At 43.4% G+C, this 15,715-nt stretch overlaps 1 protein-coding gene across 2 annotated transcripts; it reads left to right on the top strand.

The window, feature by feature from the left end:
* The first annotated feature begins 275 nt into the window (after nucleotides 1-275).
* Nucleotides 276-14,186, top strand: CHGB (chromogranin B). 2 transcript variants are annotated; one of them, XM_033185672.1, is made up of 5 exons: nucleotides 276-630; nucleotides 5,297-5,343; nucleotides 5,796-5,889; nucleotides 11,159-12,927; nucleotides 13,795-14,186. In XM_033185672.1, exons 1-5 carry the CDS (start codon nucleotides 582-584, stop codon nucleotides 13,870-13,872), a joined length of 2,037 nt encoding a protein of 678 aa, XP_033041563.1. In that variant the 5' UTR covers nucleotides 276-581; the 3' UTR covers nucleotides 13,873-14,186. The 2 variants fall into 2 exon arrangements, with proteins under 2 accessions (XP_033041563.1, XP_033041564.1); XM_033185673.1 differs by lacking the exon at nucleotides 276-630 and adding an exon at nucleotides 976-1,098.
* Nucleotides 14,187-15,715: the final 1,529 nt, after the last annotated feature.

The raw sequence follows: 15,715 nt of genomic DNA, 5'->3' as shown, positions 1-15,715 counted from the left end.
GACCAACCATTTAGTTCTCTCTCGTTAGCAGGAGTCTTTTCCTCAGCTAGGTCGAGGAGACACAAACAGACTTCGTCATGAACACATCTCAGCACAACTACACACATGCGTACAGTCTCAAACACACGGTTTTAGATTTGAAGGTGTGTGGAGGAAGATGGGGAGTGGGCTGAGGCAATCTAAGCGGGACCTCCCGCCTTCCCCACCGTCTCAGATCTGCACTACTCCCCTCGCCCCTCCATTCTTTGGCTCGCCTTTCCCCCCGCCCCCGCTCCAGACCCTGCCCACCAGGCGACTGGACTGGCGTAAATTTCCGCCCATTTGCGTCGCCGCCTGGGGGTGCTGCTTCGTGACGTCAGGGCTGAGCTAGGGGGCGCCCACTCCTGGCTGCCCGCCCCTCCCGGCCCTGCGGCCCCCGCCTGCCCTTTAAAAGAACGTGGCCTGCGCCAGCCGCGCCACACCGCGGGGACCAGGAGGCACGCTGGTTTCCCGGGGCTGCTCCATCGCGCCTTCCTCCTGCGCCTCGCTTCTCCGGTCCAGCCGCCATCTTCCTCTCCGCACAGGGGCCGGCGAGCGGGGCCATGCAGCCAGCGCTGCTTCTCAGCCTCCTGGGAGCCGTGGGGCTGGCGGGTGAGTGGGCGCGGCGGGCCGGTCAGCACCGCGGACAGCGCCAGCCTCGCTCTTCCCCGCCGCTCCCGCAGCCAGGCTGGCGGATCCCGGGAGAGAGGGGGGTTGAGGGGAAGGTTTCTCTCTTGCTTCGTTTCTTCTCCTCCCTGGGTGTTTTCCTTCAACTCCTCCCACCCGTTTGACTTGGAAAAAGCTAGAGGGCTTCTTAGCCCAAACAAGGGAGCCTCATTCTTTTTGTATCTGAGTTTTCCTCTAGATAGGAAGGAAGAAAACGTGCCATACCTCCAAGGAAACCCCACATTTTGTATTCGCTTCTAAGATGTCACACTCTCTCTGCCCGTCTAGAGAAACCCTGTTGTCTGATTCTGTATCTGTTTGGCTTTTTAAAGCCAGGCGACTACGGAGAAGCAGGAGTACATGTATGATGTTATTTAGTGCCTGCATAATTTCCCTTATTATTGTTATTGTCATGTAAGTATGATGAGATAAAAGTGAGTCCCATATGTATGTAAGAAATATCTCTTTTCTTAACATGTCCATATATAATGTGTGTGTGTGTGTGTGCTCATGTATGTACAAGTTTAATATGTTTCTCTATTTTGTATTTCCATCTCTAGGGACAGGTAATTTCTAATTTCACACTCAAAGGAATTATTTTTTTTAACCTGTGAAAGCCTCAGCAGTCCTGAGAACATGTGCCCCTCATTTTTTAGTTATGAATGGAAACCGCAGTATTTTGACTTCTGTACTCCAGGAAAATTATTAGAGTACAAAATAACCACAAAAGTACCTTTGGAGTAGTAAAAAAAACAAAATGTCCTTGTCAATTTAGGAGGATAGAATTTTAAGTAGTAGATATTTGACTGTTTCCCTTTTTGTATGGAAGATTGTAGGATTAATCTTTCAAACTACCCTGAATCTCAAACAAATCATCTCTGAAGATCTGAAGTGTGTGTGTGTGTGCGTGTGTGTGTGTGTTGAAGTAGAGCCACCTATGGGTATTGAGATATTGAGACTATTGAGAAGTAAGTATACTAGCACCAAATTAAACTACAGGTTTTCTTCAGGTGTTTTAATGATTTAGAAAATTGTTCATATCAGGTTGAGACTCCTACCTAGAATTGAGATATTGCCATCTATGAATATGAAGCTTTTATTGGCAGCAATTACTAGATCCAAAAGGCAGAGACAAAATGAAAGCCAGTCGTAATTATATACATTCAGAATTTGCTAAAATTCTTGTCATTCTTACAAATTGTCAATAAATGTTCTCAATTTCATTAAAGAAAATCAAATGAATATTTAGAATTATTTCTGGTCAAAATACTTTCAGAAAAGAATTGCTTTGCTTGGGTGGCTGTAGACCACAAAAACAGTGACATTTGTGGGAATGATTTAACTATTGTGGTACAATACTTACAGATCTCTTATGTAACAGAGTATTTTAAATAAAAGTTTATATTTTAATAGCAGCTAAAATGAAGACATAATCTTTTTAAAAATTGAGCTATAATTTGTATATCATATAATCCACTCTTTTAAAGCATATAATTCAGTGGTTTTTGGTATATTTGCAGATTGTGCAACTATTACCACTATCAAATTTCAGAACATTTTCATCACCCCAGAAAGATACCACAAACCCATTGGCAAGTACCTCTCCATTCCCACCTCCCCGCAGCCTCTGGCAATGAGACATGTTAGCCTTCAAGTAGAGCTGGTTATTTGCAAAATTACAGGGCTGGGGGAAGCCTCAAGAAACCATCTAGCTCATTCACTTATCCTTAAGAACTTCTGAAAGGAGATGCACAACCTCCTATGGAAGCTATTGTGCACTCTAAAAATTAATATAAGGGAAGTAGTAAAATGATATCCATATTATTCTAGGTAAAATGTTTTATCTTTTTTATTTTATTTTATTATTATTATTATTTTTAGACAGAGTCTTGCTCTGTTGGCCAGGCTAGAGTGCAATGGTGCCATCTCAGCTCACTGCAACCTCCATCTCCCAGGCTCAAGCAGTTCTCCTGCCTCAGCCTCCTGAGTAGCTGGGATTACAGGTGTGGGTCACCACACCCAGCTTTTTGTATATTCAGTAGAGATGGGGTTTCACCATGTTGGCCAGGCTGGTCTCGAACTCCTGACCTCAGGTAATCTTCCCGCCTCGGATTCCCAAAGTGTTGGGATTACAGGCACAAGCCACTGCACCTGGCCGGGAAAATGATTTCTAAATTCAGAAGAGCTTGTTGAACTTATTTTACAGCTATATTTTCTATCTGGTATCAAACCTTAATAGTCTTAGATATTAATACATCAGAAGTTACTCTCAGATTTACCACATTATTTGATAATTTTTGTACCATTTGATTGCTTTATTTTTAACACGAGCACTAGGTTTTCTTTTTTTTTCTTATATCCCTGCAGACAGAGAGCATTAGGTTTTCTGTTGTGCCACCTGAATCTTACTACATACAAAAGTAAGCTGAACTACTTTAAGGATAACAACACGCCTTCGGCTATTACCTTGTTGTCACAAATTTTACTGGAAAAATACAGAAGCACCTAGATATCTCACCAAGATGTATAATGTATGTTCCAAAGCAGACCCTAGTTTTTTTTTTCCATCAAAAAGGATCTGAAGAGCCTCAGTCAGAGAAACAACGGTTTCATAAATACAAACCTAAGCTACAAGTTGTCTAGAGTAATAAAAGAAAAATCTTTCTCTGCCCCCAAATCTGGTAGCTATTAATACTTTGGCAATACCAGTAGTTAATAAAAACATCTATTTTACATTTGTAAAAAAAAAAAGGGGGGGAAGTATTAGCAAGAAACTGCATTATCAAGAAGGCTTAGTAAAGCAGGATTTTTTTAAAAGTCATCTGATTTATTAGGGGAGTTATTCTCTCATAGTCATTTATTTCCAGAGGAAATTACAGATTTCCGGTGGAAAGAGAAAGTGCTGAAGTGGGTGTGTTCTCAAATAGCCATTTGGAGGATGAAAGAGCAGTTGAGTATATTGGACCTTGGGTACCAAAAGTGGGCCAACTGGATCTTGCCTGATAAGCATTTCAGGAAAAACTTGGGGTCCTCTTAGCTCGTTAGCTACTTCTCAAATATTTTTTAATGATTCTAATGGACTGCATAACTTTGGGCTTCCTGAAACAATTGAAGTGATCCCAGATCATCCTTTGAAAAGAAAAATTTAGTAAAGTAAATGAATAGGTGTTTTATTTCCAGGTTGAGCCCCATGATATGTAATTGATAGGGGGTGGGGAATGTTTAAAGAGGCTTTCCTTGCATTCTGCAAGGAAAGGTTGTGTTGCTGCATTTGAATAGCTTTCATGTCTGATATCTGAGAACTTGCCCCAGCTAGCTCTACTCTCTTCTCAGGGACTTAAAATAATTTTCTGCACTGAGCTTCTCCTGCTCAGCTGCCTGCTACAGGGAATGCCAGGAGAACTGTGGAGATGGACTTATATGTAAATGCTTTGGGCTGTTCTAATAGAAAGGGCTTAGAACAAAGTCAAAGTGAAAAGATAATCAAAGCAGCTTTGAGAGAGAAAAAAAATGGCACTGGAAAATTAAAATTACCTGAAGCATTTTCTAAGAAGACAAAGCAACTTCAAACACTGTTGTAAGATAGGCAGAATCCCATGAAATTTTATTGAAATAAATTAAAAAATTTCTTTTAAAATATTCTTATAAACCAATGGTTAAACACCAATTTGCATATATTATGGACTTGATGCTATACTAGGAGGGTTAGATATCTGCCATGTTCTTTACATGGTTGCAAACAGTGTGGAGGAAGAGAAACACAATGTTGATATGGATGCACAAACGAGCTTGTTCAGGCAAAGGCCTTGCAGGTAAAAAATGAGGTAATTAATTATGGAAGACACCCATAACCATGTTTTTGTCAAGGAAATAAGTTTTGGGAGGATATATTTTTGGAAACAGAGATAGGGAGAGAGAGCCACAGATCTTTACCCATTTGGAGTAGGCAGAGAAGATCAAGGAGGGCATTCTTGTTTTATTAGACTTAGTTTGGTTTAAACTTTTTTTTTTTCTTTTTGAGACGGAGTCTCGCCCTGTCGCCCAGGCTGGAGTGCAGTGGCACGATCTTGGCTCACTGCAACCTCCGCCTCCCAGGTTCATGCAATTCTCCTGCCTCAGCCTCCCGAGTAGCTGGGACTACAGGTGCATGCCACCATGCCTGGCTAATTTTTTGTATTTTTAGTAGAGATGGGGTTTCACCATGTTAGCCAGGATGGTCTCGATCTCCTGACCTCGTGATCCACCAGCCTTGGCCTCCCAAAGTGCTGGGATTACAGGCGTGAGCCACCGCGCCTGGCCCTAGTTTAAACTTTTAATTGAAGTAAAATATATAGAAAATTGAACAGATCATGAGTATACGCTTAATAAGCACACCTATGTAACCAGCATTGAGATTTTAAAAAGGGATATTTCTGGTACCCCAGAAGACCCCTCCTTGTCTGTGGTCTAGATTTGATTTATACCGGATCTAAAATAACATTTGTTTCCAAATATATTTAAGACATTGCCAGGGGAAAAACAACAACTAATGTGGGGTGATTTTGTGAGTTTGGGGTCACACTGCTTCCAAAACCCAACTCAAGTCATTTTCCATTCTTTTTCTCCTTGAAAGCTGTCAGTTCCATGCCAGCGGATAACAGGAACCACAATGAAGAAATGGTAAGTTGCAATGTCAATCTTAGAATCTAGACTTGTATCTAGACTCTAGATTCTCCCAGTCCCTATTACACCAAACCAAACACACGCATGACCTAATCTTACAAAGCCACATTTTCGTCGCTGACAGAATGTGGGCAAGGGATGCCCCTCCTGCAGTGAGCTCCTACCTCCTGTCAGGATGGTTTAGCGCCCCTGAGGATAGCTGCGCCATTGGTTCAGAAACAGATGTCTAGTCCCCTTCTCCAGATAATCCCTAATCAGTGCCTTCTTGCATTGTTCTGTTAGAGGTTTGGAAGATTTCATTCTGTTCCTGTAAATCTGTATCTCTGCCCTAAGAATACTGCATCAGCGCAGGTCACGTAGTCAAGCCTTCCTTGACAGCAGCTCGGGGTTGAGTAGTCTGTCATCCAATGACACCAGCTTCTCCAACCTGCTTTCGGGTTTTCCCCCAGGTGACTCGCTGCATCATTGAGGTCCTCTCAAATGCCTTGTCGAAGTCCAGCACTCCGCCCATCACCCCTGAGTGCCGCCAAGTCCTGAAGAAGAGTAAGTGTCCCACACTGCAGGCAGATCTTTGTTGCTGCAGTGCTCCTTGTTCCTACTCCCTCCACATCACCTTCCTCTTTTTCTACAAATGGCCTGGGGGCGTAATGCACTAGGAAGAGTGTTGATTGACTGAGCCAGTATCTGGGAGACAGAAGATATGACTCCTAGTTCCTGCTTTACCACTTCGCAGCTGTGTGACTATGGGAAAGACCCTTTGTCTCTCTAGGTGTATTTCCTCAAAGTAAAATGAAGGAGTTGAACTCAATGATAGTCTTTCAGATGTCTATCCATTCTTAAATTCCTTAGTTCCATATTTTGGATTTTTAGAACAGGATTTTGGATTTTGAGAAGCAGGAATCTTAGAAAGGTGACTTTAAACTTCTGGCCTATTTACACAACAAATTAGCTAAAATATTTTAATGCACAGCTTACCAGAATAGAAGGTACCACCAAATGGTACCAGGAGTTCCAGGCCTGAGAACTGGAAGGGTTTCAGGTAGAGGCAGTGCATTCCAGTGAGGCAGACTAATTGCTTTCTAAGTCCAGCCTGTGAAGTGTTCTCAATATGAAACCATTTCTGCCGAAAATAAAATTTGAACAGTGATATAAGCAGTACCCATTTGAAATTGACATTATGAGGTCAATTTTACAAAACTGTGCAGTCTCTATTATGCATGAAGCCAAACTGATTCAAACAAATCCGGAAAACACTGCCCTCTTCAATACTGTCCTCTGCTTTTAAACTTTTAGTCAGGCTGTAAACAGTAGATTTTATCTTATTTTTTCACCTTTAAAAATCTTTCAGGTGGGCGCAGTGGCTCACGCCTGTAATCCCAGCACTTTGGGAGGCTGAGGCAGGTGGATCACCTGAGGTCAGGAGTTCAAGACCAGCCTGGCCAACATGGTGAAACCCTGTCTCTACTAAAAATGCAAATAAATAAATAAATAAATAAACAAACCAGGTATGGTGGCAAGTGCCTGTAATCCCACTACTCGGGAGGCCGAGACAGGAGAATCGCTTGAACCCAGGAGGCAGAGATTGCAGTGAGCCAAGACTGTGCCATTGCACTCCAGCCCAGGCAACAAGAGTAAGGCTCGGTCTAAAAAAAAAAAAAAAAGTCTCTCATTGCCACCAGGCTAGCCAACATGGTGAAACCCCATCTCTTCTAAAAATACAACAACTAGCTGGGTGTGATGGTGGGCACCTGTAATCCCAGCTACTCAGGAGGCTGAGGAAGGAGAATCACTAGAACCTGGGAAGCAGAGGTTGCAGTGAACTGAGATCACAGCATTGCACTCCAACCTGGGTGCAGCCTGGGTGGCAGAGTGAGACTCCATCAAATATAAACAAACAAAACAAAAAACAAAAAAACCCACCTTCCATTGCCAGACAAGACTCTCTTGCTATAGCTACACATGAACCCTCATGCATGAAATGGTAAAAAAGCAAATAGCGATTGGCCAGAAGAGTAACCTGAGGCCGGGCGCAGTGGCCCACACCTGTAATCCCAGCACTTTGGGAGGCTGCGGCAGGCAAATCACGAGGTCAGGAGATCGAGACCATCCTGGCTAACACGGTGAAACCCTGTCTCTACTAAAAATACAAAAAATTAGCCGGGTGTGGTGACATGTGCCTGTAGTCCCAGCTACTCAGGAGGCTGAGGCAGGAGAATCGCTTGAACCTGGGAGGCGGAGGTTGCAGTGAGATGAGATCGCCCCACTACACTCCAGCCTGGGTGACAGAGAAAGACTCTGTCTAAAAAAAAGAAGAAGAAGAGTAACCTGAATTAACTCAATCTGCCTTCGGAGGCTTCAGGGTAACAATGGTAGCTATGGAGGCCTGAGCCTTTAGGGACCCCAGCAACAGTGGATGGAAGCTTTCCTACCACTTCCATCCCACATACCTCTTTCTGAGTTTCTTTCCAACTTCTTTTTTCCAGAAGTTACAGGAAGTAAGAGCAGAGTGGGTCACTAGGCAGAGAGTAAAGGCCGCTCCTTTTGGCAAACCCATCTTGGTATCTCCCTTTCCCTTCCTTTGTTTACTAGACCAATGCAAAAGTGAGGGGTCTGTCCTATCAGGTCACCAAAGAACCACAATTGCTTAGGAAAAGTTGCCTGTGCCTGCCTGCCAGGATCTTAGCCCTTAGATTATGGCATAGTAACTCTAGCCTCTGCTCCAGCCCTGATTATGCCCTGAGGTCTTTTGATGTCTGTTGAGAGAGGCATAGGGAAACTGGGAAAAATCAAATGACCTATGTATCTAAGGATCCTGGAGATGTTATACCCAGAGAGTGACAGAATGCTGAGATGGAGAAGGTTTAAGAGCTCCTCTGTGGTTGAGCCTTAAACACCAGCCAGGGCTAGACAGACAAATCACACAAAGGAGTAAGGCAGGACAGGAAGTGACTCACAGACTGGAGGGCACCTGCCTTTTCTGAGGGGGAGCAGATAATTCTCAGCTCTAATCCCATTATGGAGAAATACAGGCTGCGTTGTCAGATCTTGGGATTTTTCAAAAGAAGTTAAAATTTTGATTTTTAAAAGACATCTCCTGGTATTTTTGTATTGCCTCTGAATTCAAATGTACTAAAACTGCTGTCTAGGTCAAACAGAATTCACCTGTGAGGCACCAGTTTGCAACTTTTATCCTATTCTAGTTTTCTCTCTCTTGTTGGTGTGTCCTAAACTGATCAGAAGACTGGAGGAGCTTTTGCCCGACTGGTTAGATGAATGCCTTTATACAGCCTCTGTTCCACCCCACGCCCATCTCCACTCCCACTCCTACTTGCATGTCTCTGAGTCAGCATATACTCACTAAGCAAATGAGTATTTGGGGAGTGGGACAGAATCATTGTTTTATGGATTTAAGAGACCTCAGGGAACACATAGTCTAATTTCTTAACAGGTACAAGAATCTCTTTGACTCGGGTTGAGCTGGTCATCCTTACAGCATGACAGATGCATTTCCCTGTTTTTGTTTGAAAGTAAGCGTGAGCTTCATACCTTGATTTTACAGATTGACAGTGAATGTGTGCTGCTAATCACAGCCCTCTTCCAGGCTCACCTGCAGGGACTTAAAGCTAAATTTAGTAGGAAGAATTAAGCCTCAGGCACAGGCTGCTCAGGCAGTACATATTTAATTGGGAAAAAATAAAAATACTTCTGTTCCTAACACTTAAGATTCACAAACCAGTAGGCAGTAGGAAAGGGGCCACAGTGACTCTGCCCCTGGAGGCTGAGATCTTGTCTGATCAACTCTATTTCAACTGATGCTCAGAATGACATCAGTATGTGTCTGTCTTAGTCAGCTCGGGCTGCTATATCAAATACCATAGATTGGATGGCTTAAACAACCAACATTCATTTTTCACAGTTATAGCAGTTGGAAGTCCAAGGTCAGAGTGTCTGATGAGGGCCCACTTCCTGGCTTGTAGACGGCTGCCTTCTGTCACTGTATCCTCATCTGGTGGAGACAGAAATCATCTCTTTCTCATATCTCCTTTCCTAGGGCACTAATCCCATTGTAAGGGCTGTACCCTGATGACCTATTACCTGTCAGAGGCCCCACCTCCACATGCTGTCACATTGAGGATGAGGGCTTCAACATTTTGGAATCACACAAACATTTAGTCAATAGCACTGCCCAGAGCCACATGCTTCCCTGTGCCCATCCGGAAAGCCATGCCCCAGTGCCATACCAACCACCACTGGCTTTTAAGAGGCAAAGAGACTGATGACAGATGGGCCTTCCCTCAGATGTCTGGAAAAGGCCAGGGACATTTTCATTGCCTCATAAACATGAGAATATTATTATCGTGCCAGACTGGGCTTTAAACAGAGAGGTACGGGGAGTCCACTATTTCTTGGACATTTTTACAAAACAAATAATTTTTTCCATTTTGCAAATATCATTTTAAAATGACTTATCAGTGCCACCCAATAGAAATATAATGTGAGCCACAAATATAATTTCAAATTTTATAGTAGCCACATTTAAAAAGTAAAAAGAGACAGGTGGAATTAATTTCAATAATATATTTTATTTTTATCCAATTTTTTCCTGATATATAATTTTATATATCTGATCTATTTGAAATATATATTATCCAATACATCCAAAATATTATTTCAACATATAATGATATAAAAATTGTTGAGATTATTTCACATTATTCTTTATTCTCAGAAGTCTGATGTGTATCTTACATATATAGCATATCTCAGATCGAACCAGCCACATTTGAAGTGCTCAGCAGCACTTGGGCATACGGTGCCTGCAGTGTAGACCCAAAGCTGTCAGTGGCCTTGGCTTCAGGCATTTTATCTAAACTCTGTGACATAGGTTGAAATCCAAGCCCTCCCAGCTAACAACTGAGAAAGTGCTAACTGCCTATCTCCTTTCCTGGGGTGCCCTTGAGTTAAGGAGGGTTTAGTAAAGGAGCTATTGATATTTGGAAAAGGTGGACAAGAACAGCATTCAATTAAAATATCAGTTATACCATGTACTCTGACTCGGGAAACACAAAGATAACTCACTGTGCTGAAGTTTCTTCCCAACATCTGAGAACATGTTGGGTACATGGAACCTGAGTGAAAAAAGAAATAGCCCTTTCCACTGATGTGTAGTTTTCTTAGGCAAGAAATGTACACCCTTATCACCAGCTACTAAGTTACAGATCACATACTGCTAGGTTGAGTCTACAGTTGATTGTATAATAAAGTCTGATATAAACTAATCATTTCAAATGTTTAAATCCTCCTTTGAATCTTGATATTTCTTATTTTGGCTAGTTAGCTATCTAGCTGGATAATTGTTAGAGCTATTCACATAATGCCAACTTTTTAACTCCTATGTGAAGAAAATACGGAAAGAATGGTCTTGGATTATACCATGCTGAGTCTCAATGTCTGCAAAAAGAAGAGGTTGGACTGGATTAGATGAATTCTAAGATGTTTTCTGCTTCCAAATTCTAATATTTCATAAATCCATATCTGGATTTCAGTTTGATCACTGGCAGTACCAATGAGAGAAGCTGGCTGGGTATTATGAAGACATAAAAATATAGACAGTTTATTACTAGATTTAAACACAGTCGAGGTGCTTTCATAGCATTTACTTTCAAAAGGAATCTGAGTAGATTCTTCATTAATTTAAATAATTATCCAAGCAATTTTCAGTGTCATCAGGATTTGTAGTGATTACTAAGGCTGGTGCTTGTCGAACCACAAGCAATTCTGAAGTTATACCTACTCTTCATTTTCATTATAGGTAGAAAAGACGTCAAAGACAAAGAAACAACTGAAAATGAAAACACAAAGTTTGAAGTAAGATTGTTAAGAGACCCAGATGATGTCTCGGAAGCCCACAGGTCCTCCAGCAGGGAGGAGGCAGGAGCCCCAGGGGAGGAGGACACCCAAGGCCCAACAAAGGCAGACACAGAGGAATGGGCAGAGGGAGGCGGGCACAGCCAAGAGCGAGTGGATGAGCCCCAGCGGAGCCTCTATCCCTCCAACAGCCAAGTCTCCGAAGAAGCAAAGACACGCCATTCTGAGAATAGCAAGAGAGAGGATGAGGAGGAGGAGGATGAGGGAGAGAACTATCAAAAAGGGGAGCAAGGGGAAGATGGCAGTGAAGAGAAACACCTTGAAGAGCCAGGAGAGACACAAAACGCTTTCCTCAATGAAAGAAACCAGGCTTCAGCTATAAAAAAAGAGGAGTTAGTGGCCAGATCTGAAACACATGCTGCCGGGCGCGCTGAGGAGAAGACACATAGCCAGGAGAAGAGTAGCCAGGAGAGTGGAGAAGAGGCAAGGAGCCAGGAGAAACACCCCCAGGAGTCTAAAGGCCAACCCCGAAGTCAGGAAGAATCTGAGGAAGGTGAGGAAGATGCCACCTCTGAGGTGGACAAACGACGCATGAGGCCCAGACACCACCACGGGAGGAGCAGGCCTGACAGGTCCTCTCAAGGAGGGAGTCTTCCCTCTGAGGAAAACAGACACTCCCTGGAGGAATCTGAGGAGTCAAACGTCGGCATGGCCAGTTTAGGGGAAAAGAGGGACCACCATTCAACCCACTACAGGGCTTCAGAGGAAGAACCCGAATATGGAGAAGAAATAAAGAGTTATCCAGGCGTCCAGGCCCCAGAGGACCTGGAGGGGGAGCGCTATAGGGACAGAGGAAGTGAGGAATACAGGGCTCCAAGACCTCAGAGTGAGGAGAGTTGGGATGAGGAGGACAAGAGAAACTACCCCAGCTTAGAGCTTGATAGGATGGCACATGGATATGGTGAAGAAAGTGAGGAAGAGAGGGGCCATGAGCGGGGAAAGGGACGCCATCACAGAGGCAGGGGAGGGGAGCCACGTGCCTATTTCATGTCTGACGCCAGAGAAGAGAAAAGGTTCTTGGGTGAAGGACACCACCGTGTCCAAGAAAGCCAGATGGACAAGGCAAGGAGGCGTCCACAAGGTGCGTGGAAAGAGTTGGACAGAAATTACCTCAACTATGGTGAGGAAGGAGCCCAAGGGAAGTGGCAGCAGCAGGGAGACCTGCAGGACACTAAAGAAAACAGGGAGGAAGCTAGGTTTCAAGGTAAACAATATGGCTCCCATCACACAGCTGAAAAGAGGAAGAGATTAGGGGAACTGTTTAACCCATACTATGACCCTCTCCAGTGGAAGAGCAGCCATTTTGAAAGAAGAGACAACATGGATGACAATTTTCTCGAGGGTGAAGAGGAAAATGAGCTGACCTTGAATGAGAAGAATTTCTTCCCAGAATACAACTATGACTGGTGGGAGAAAAAGCCCTTCTCGGAGGATGTGAACTGGGGGTATGAGAAGAGAAACCTCGCCAGGGTCCCCAAGCTAGACCTGAAAAGGCAGTATGACAGGGTGGCCCAACTGGACCAGCTCCTTCACTACAGGAAGAAGTCAGCCGAGTTTCCAGACTTTTATGATTCTGAGGAGCCGATAAGCACCCGCCAGGAGGCAGAAAATGAAAAGGACAGGGCTGACCAGACAGTCCTGACAGAGGACGAGGTACAGTGTGGGGCTTCTGTTTAAAATTATTTACTTTGGTCAATGTTAGCACATTATGTTCAAGACTATCCGATATTAATGGGGAGAAATTGGTGGGAATTAATCACTATGAAAATGATGACCTAGTAACGGAGTGGAGGCCACCTTGGGGGTCGGTTTCCACCTACCTTTAGCCATCGTCCACATCCTTGCCCACCTCATTCGGTTGCATTGCTTCTCAACCTTGTCTGTACACTGGGGTCACCTGGAGAGCATGAAAAATTACTGTTAGAGATTCTGTCTACTTAGTGCCTGGGGTGCTGCCTGATCATCAGAATATTTTAAGGCTTCCAGATGATTGCAGCGTTCAGCCAAGGTTGACAACTACTGTTCTGGTAACTTCCCCTTGGTCATCTGTCTGTTCATCACTCTGTCCCTGAGGGAGGGAGAGTAGGTGATAGAGAAGTTTACTTGCTTGGCTATTTAGTTTACTATCTTTATTATTTCATGCCCTACTGCCATCAGAAATTTATATCTGGGAGAGGTAACACTGTTTGAGCTGTACCTACCCAAACGATGTTTTTTTCCTAATATTGATTATGTAGGTTGTCCTTCTTAAAGTTGAATGTACATCGGGGTCATGAGGGATTCCTAGCCCCCAGAGTTTCTCATTTAGTAGGTCGCAGGTGAGACCCCAAAGTCTACATTTCTGACAAGTTCCTGGCTGATGCTACCGGTCAGGGGACCACACTTTGAGAGTTACTGATGTAGGTTGACTAATGTAGCTTCCAACATGCCTAAAATTCCCCTTTCCATTCATACTTCATCCAACTACAGCAAAATAAATTGGTTCAGGACCTCATGCCTCCACTTTTCTGTATTTTCCAGAAAAAAGAACTTGAAAACTTGGCTGCAATGGATTTGGAACTACAGAAGATAGCTGAGAAATTCAGCCAAAGGGGCTGACTGTCACTGGAGCAGAGGGCACTGTTAAGAAGCAGCCCTCACATGATCTGTTTTTCACCACTTCACTGAGAAGACACCATTTATCTACCCAAGGGCAGAAAGTAGAACTTACTATTCCTTAAATGTTTGACACAATTGGAAATGTCTTTAATTTTTGCCAGAATGTTATTGAAAATGTGAATTGCATGACTTGTAGCATATTCTTTTCTGCAAAATAGACACATTAACATGCTTGTGACAATGACTGTGCTACTGTCTTTGGAAAAATGTTTGTCTCAGTTGGAAATAATAAAAGACTCACCTGAGACCAAAAACTTCATTGTTCTCAGCTTCTTTTGGGCAAGGAGGGAGGAGTGTGACTTTTCAAATGTATTCTTTGAAGTAAGTTGCAGAAGATGGCCCTAGGATTTGTTGGGTTTTGGATGCATAATAGAATAAAAAAGCAAACCTTTTGAAGTAATGTGCAGGATATAAAGAGAAATAGATTAGAAAAAGATATCTACTCCCCCATGCTGAGAGAGATTACAGGGGCTTGAAGAACCTGTTTCAAAAACCATCATACGATATTACTTTAAAAATTCCTTTATGTAAAGAGCTCTAGAAGTAGACAGCCAAAGTTCATTTTTCAGGGCTTAGAAGAAGGCTTGGATGAGGGGAAGAATTCCGAGGTGGAAGTGAAAACATCTGGCCTGTCCAGACAGATCCCTGGCTCCTCAGGTCTTGTGGGATTTCTACTCCTTAAGAAGATAGAGGTGGCTGGGCGCGGTGGCTCACACCTGTAATCCCAGCACTTTGGGAGGCTGAGGCAGGCAGATCACAAGGTCAGGAGTTTGAGACCAGCCTGGTCAACATGGTGAAACTCCATCTCTAATACAGATACAAAAAAAAAAAAAAGTCGGGCACGGTGGCGGTCCCAGCTACTTGGATTGCAGTGAGCTGAGATCAGGCATTGCACTCCAGCCTGGGTGACAGGGTGAGACTCTTTCTCAGAAAATAGAGGCTAGGCATGGTGGTTCACACTTGCAATCCCCGTACTTTGGGAGGCTAAGAAGGGTGGTTTGCTTGAGCTCAGGAGTTCGAGACCAGCCTGGGCAACATGGCGAAACCACATCTCTACAAAAAATTTAAAAATTGGCCAGGCATGGTATTGTGCACCTATAATCAGTCCCTCCCTACTCAGGAGGCCAAGGAGGGAGGATCACTTGAGCCCTGGAAGTTGAGGCTGCAGTGAGCTGAGATCATGCCACTGTACTCCAGCCTAGGCGACAGAGTAAGGTCCTGTCTCAAAAAAAAAAAAAAAGAAAGAAAGAAAGATAGAGCTCTTACTCTGCTGACTGTTACTAAGTAGCTCTGACTTTGGGCAAGTTACTTTTCCTCTCTGAACCTCAAGATCATCAATAAAATAAGATATTTGTCTCATTGAGTTGCTACAAGGATGATAGAGTTGATGCAAAACAGAGCAGTGCCTGGTATAGATCAGTGGCAGAGGAAATGTTTGCTGCTGCTGTAAATCATTCCTGCAGCTTGTTATGACAAGACAGTTGGACAATTCCCCTTCTCCCTGTTTTTACCCGTCATTTAATTCCTCACCCTTGGTGGCTTCTTCTTGGTTGATTTCTACTGTTTTGACAGTTTGGTAAAGAGTTATTCTCTGTAAGGTGGTGCAGAGGAGAGTAAGACCTTCTCTTTACTCTCTAAAGGTTGAATAATTAAGTCTATGAAATAAACTGACAGTAGGCAGATGAACAGGAGAAAAAAACATTTTAATTACATGCATAGACCCAGAAGTCCCACAAAATATAACACTCAGAAGGGCCAGATGATTGAAATTGTTATAGCATCC

This window comes from Trachypithecus francoisi, unplaced genomic scaffold (genome assembly GCF_009764315.1).
Source record: "Trachypithecus francoisi isolate TF-2019V2 unplaced genomic scaffold, Tfra_2.0 Lachesis_group21, whole genome shotgun sequence".
In the NCBI taxonomy this organism is placed as follows: domain Eukaryota; kingdom Metazoa; phylum Chordata; class Mammalia; order Primates; family Cercopithecidae; genus Trachypithecus; species Trachypithecus francoisi.
This window is presented reverse-complemented; position numbering and strand designations above follow the sequence as displayed.

What these genes read in the sequence shown, in the direction of transcription:
- CHGB (XM_033185672.1), top strand. Translation starts at nt 582, where the DNA reads ATGCAGCCAGCGCTGCTTCTCAGCCTCCTGGGAGCCGTGGGGCTGGCG. An exon ending in GGGAGCCGTGGGGCTGGCGG is followed by an intron (nt 631 to 5,296) that starts GTGAGTGGGCGC and finishes TCTCCTTGAAAG; the next exon opens with CTGTCAGTTCCATGCCAGCG. An exon ending in GGAACCACAATGAAGAAATG is followed by an intron (nt 5,344 to 5,795) that starts GTAAGTTGCAAT and finishes GTTTTCCCCCAG; the next exon opens with GTGACTCGCTGCATCATTGA.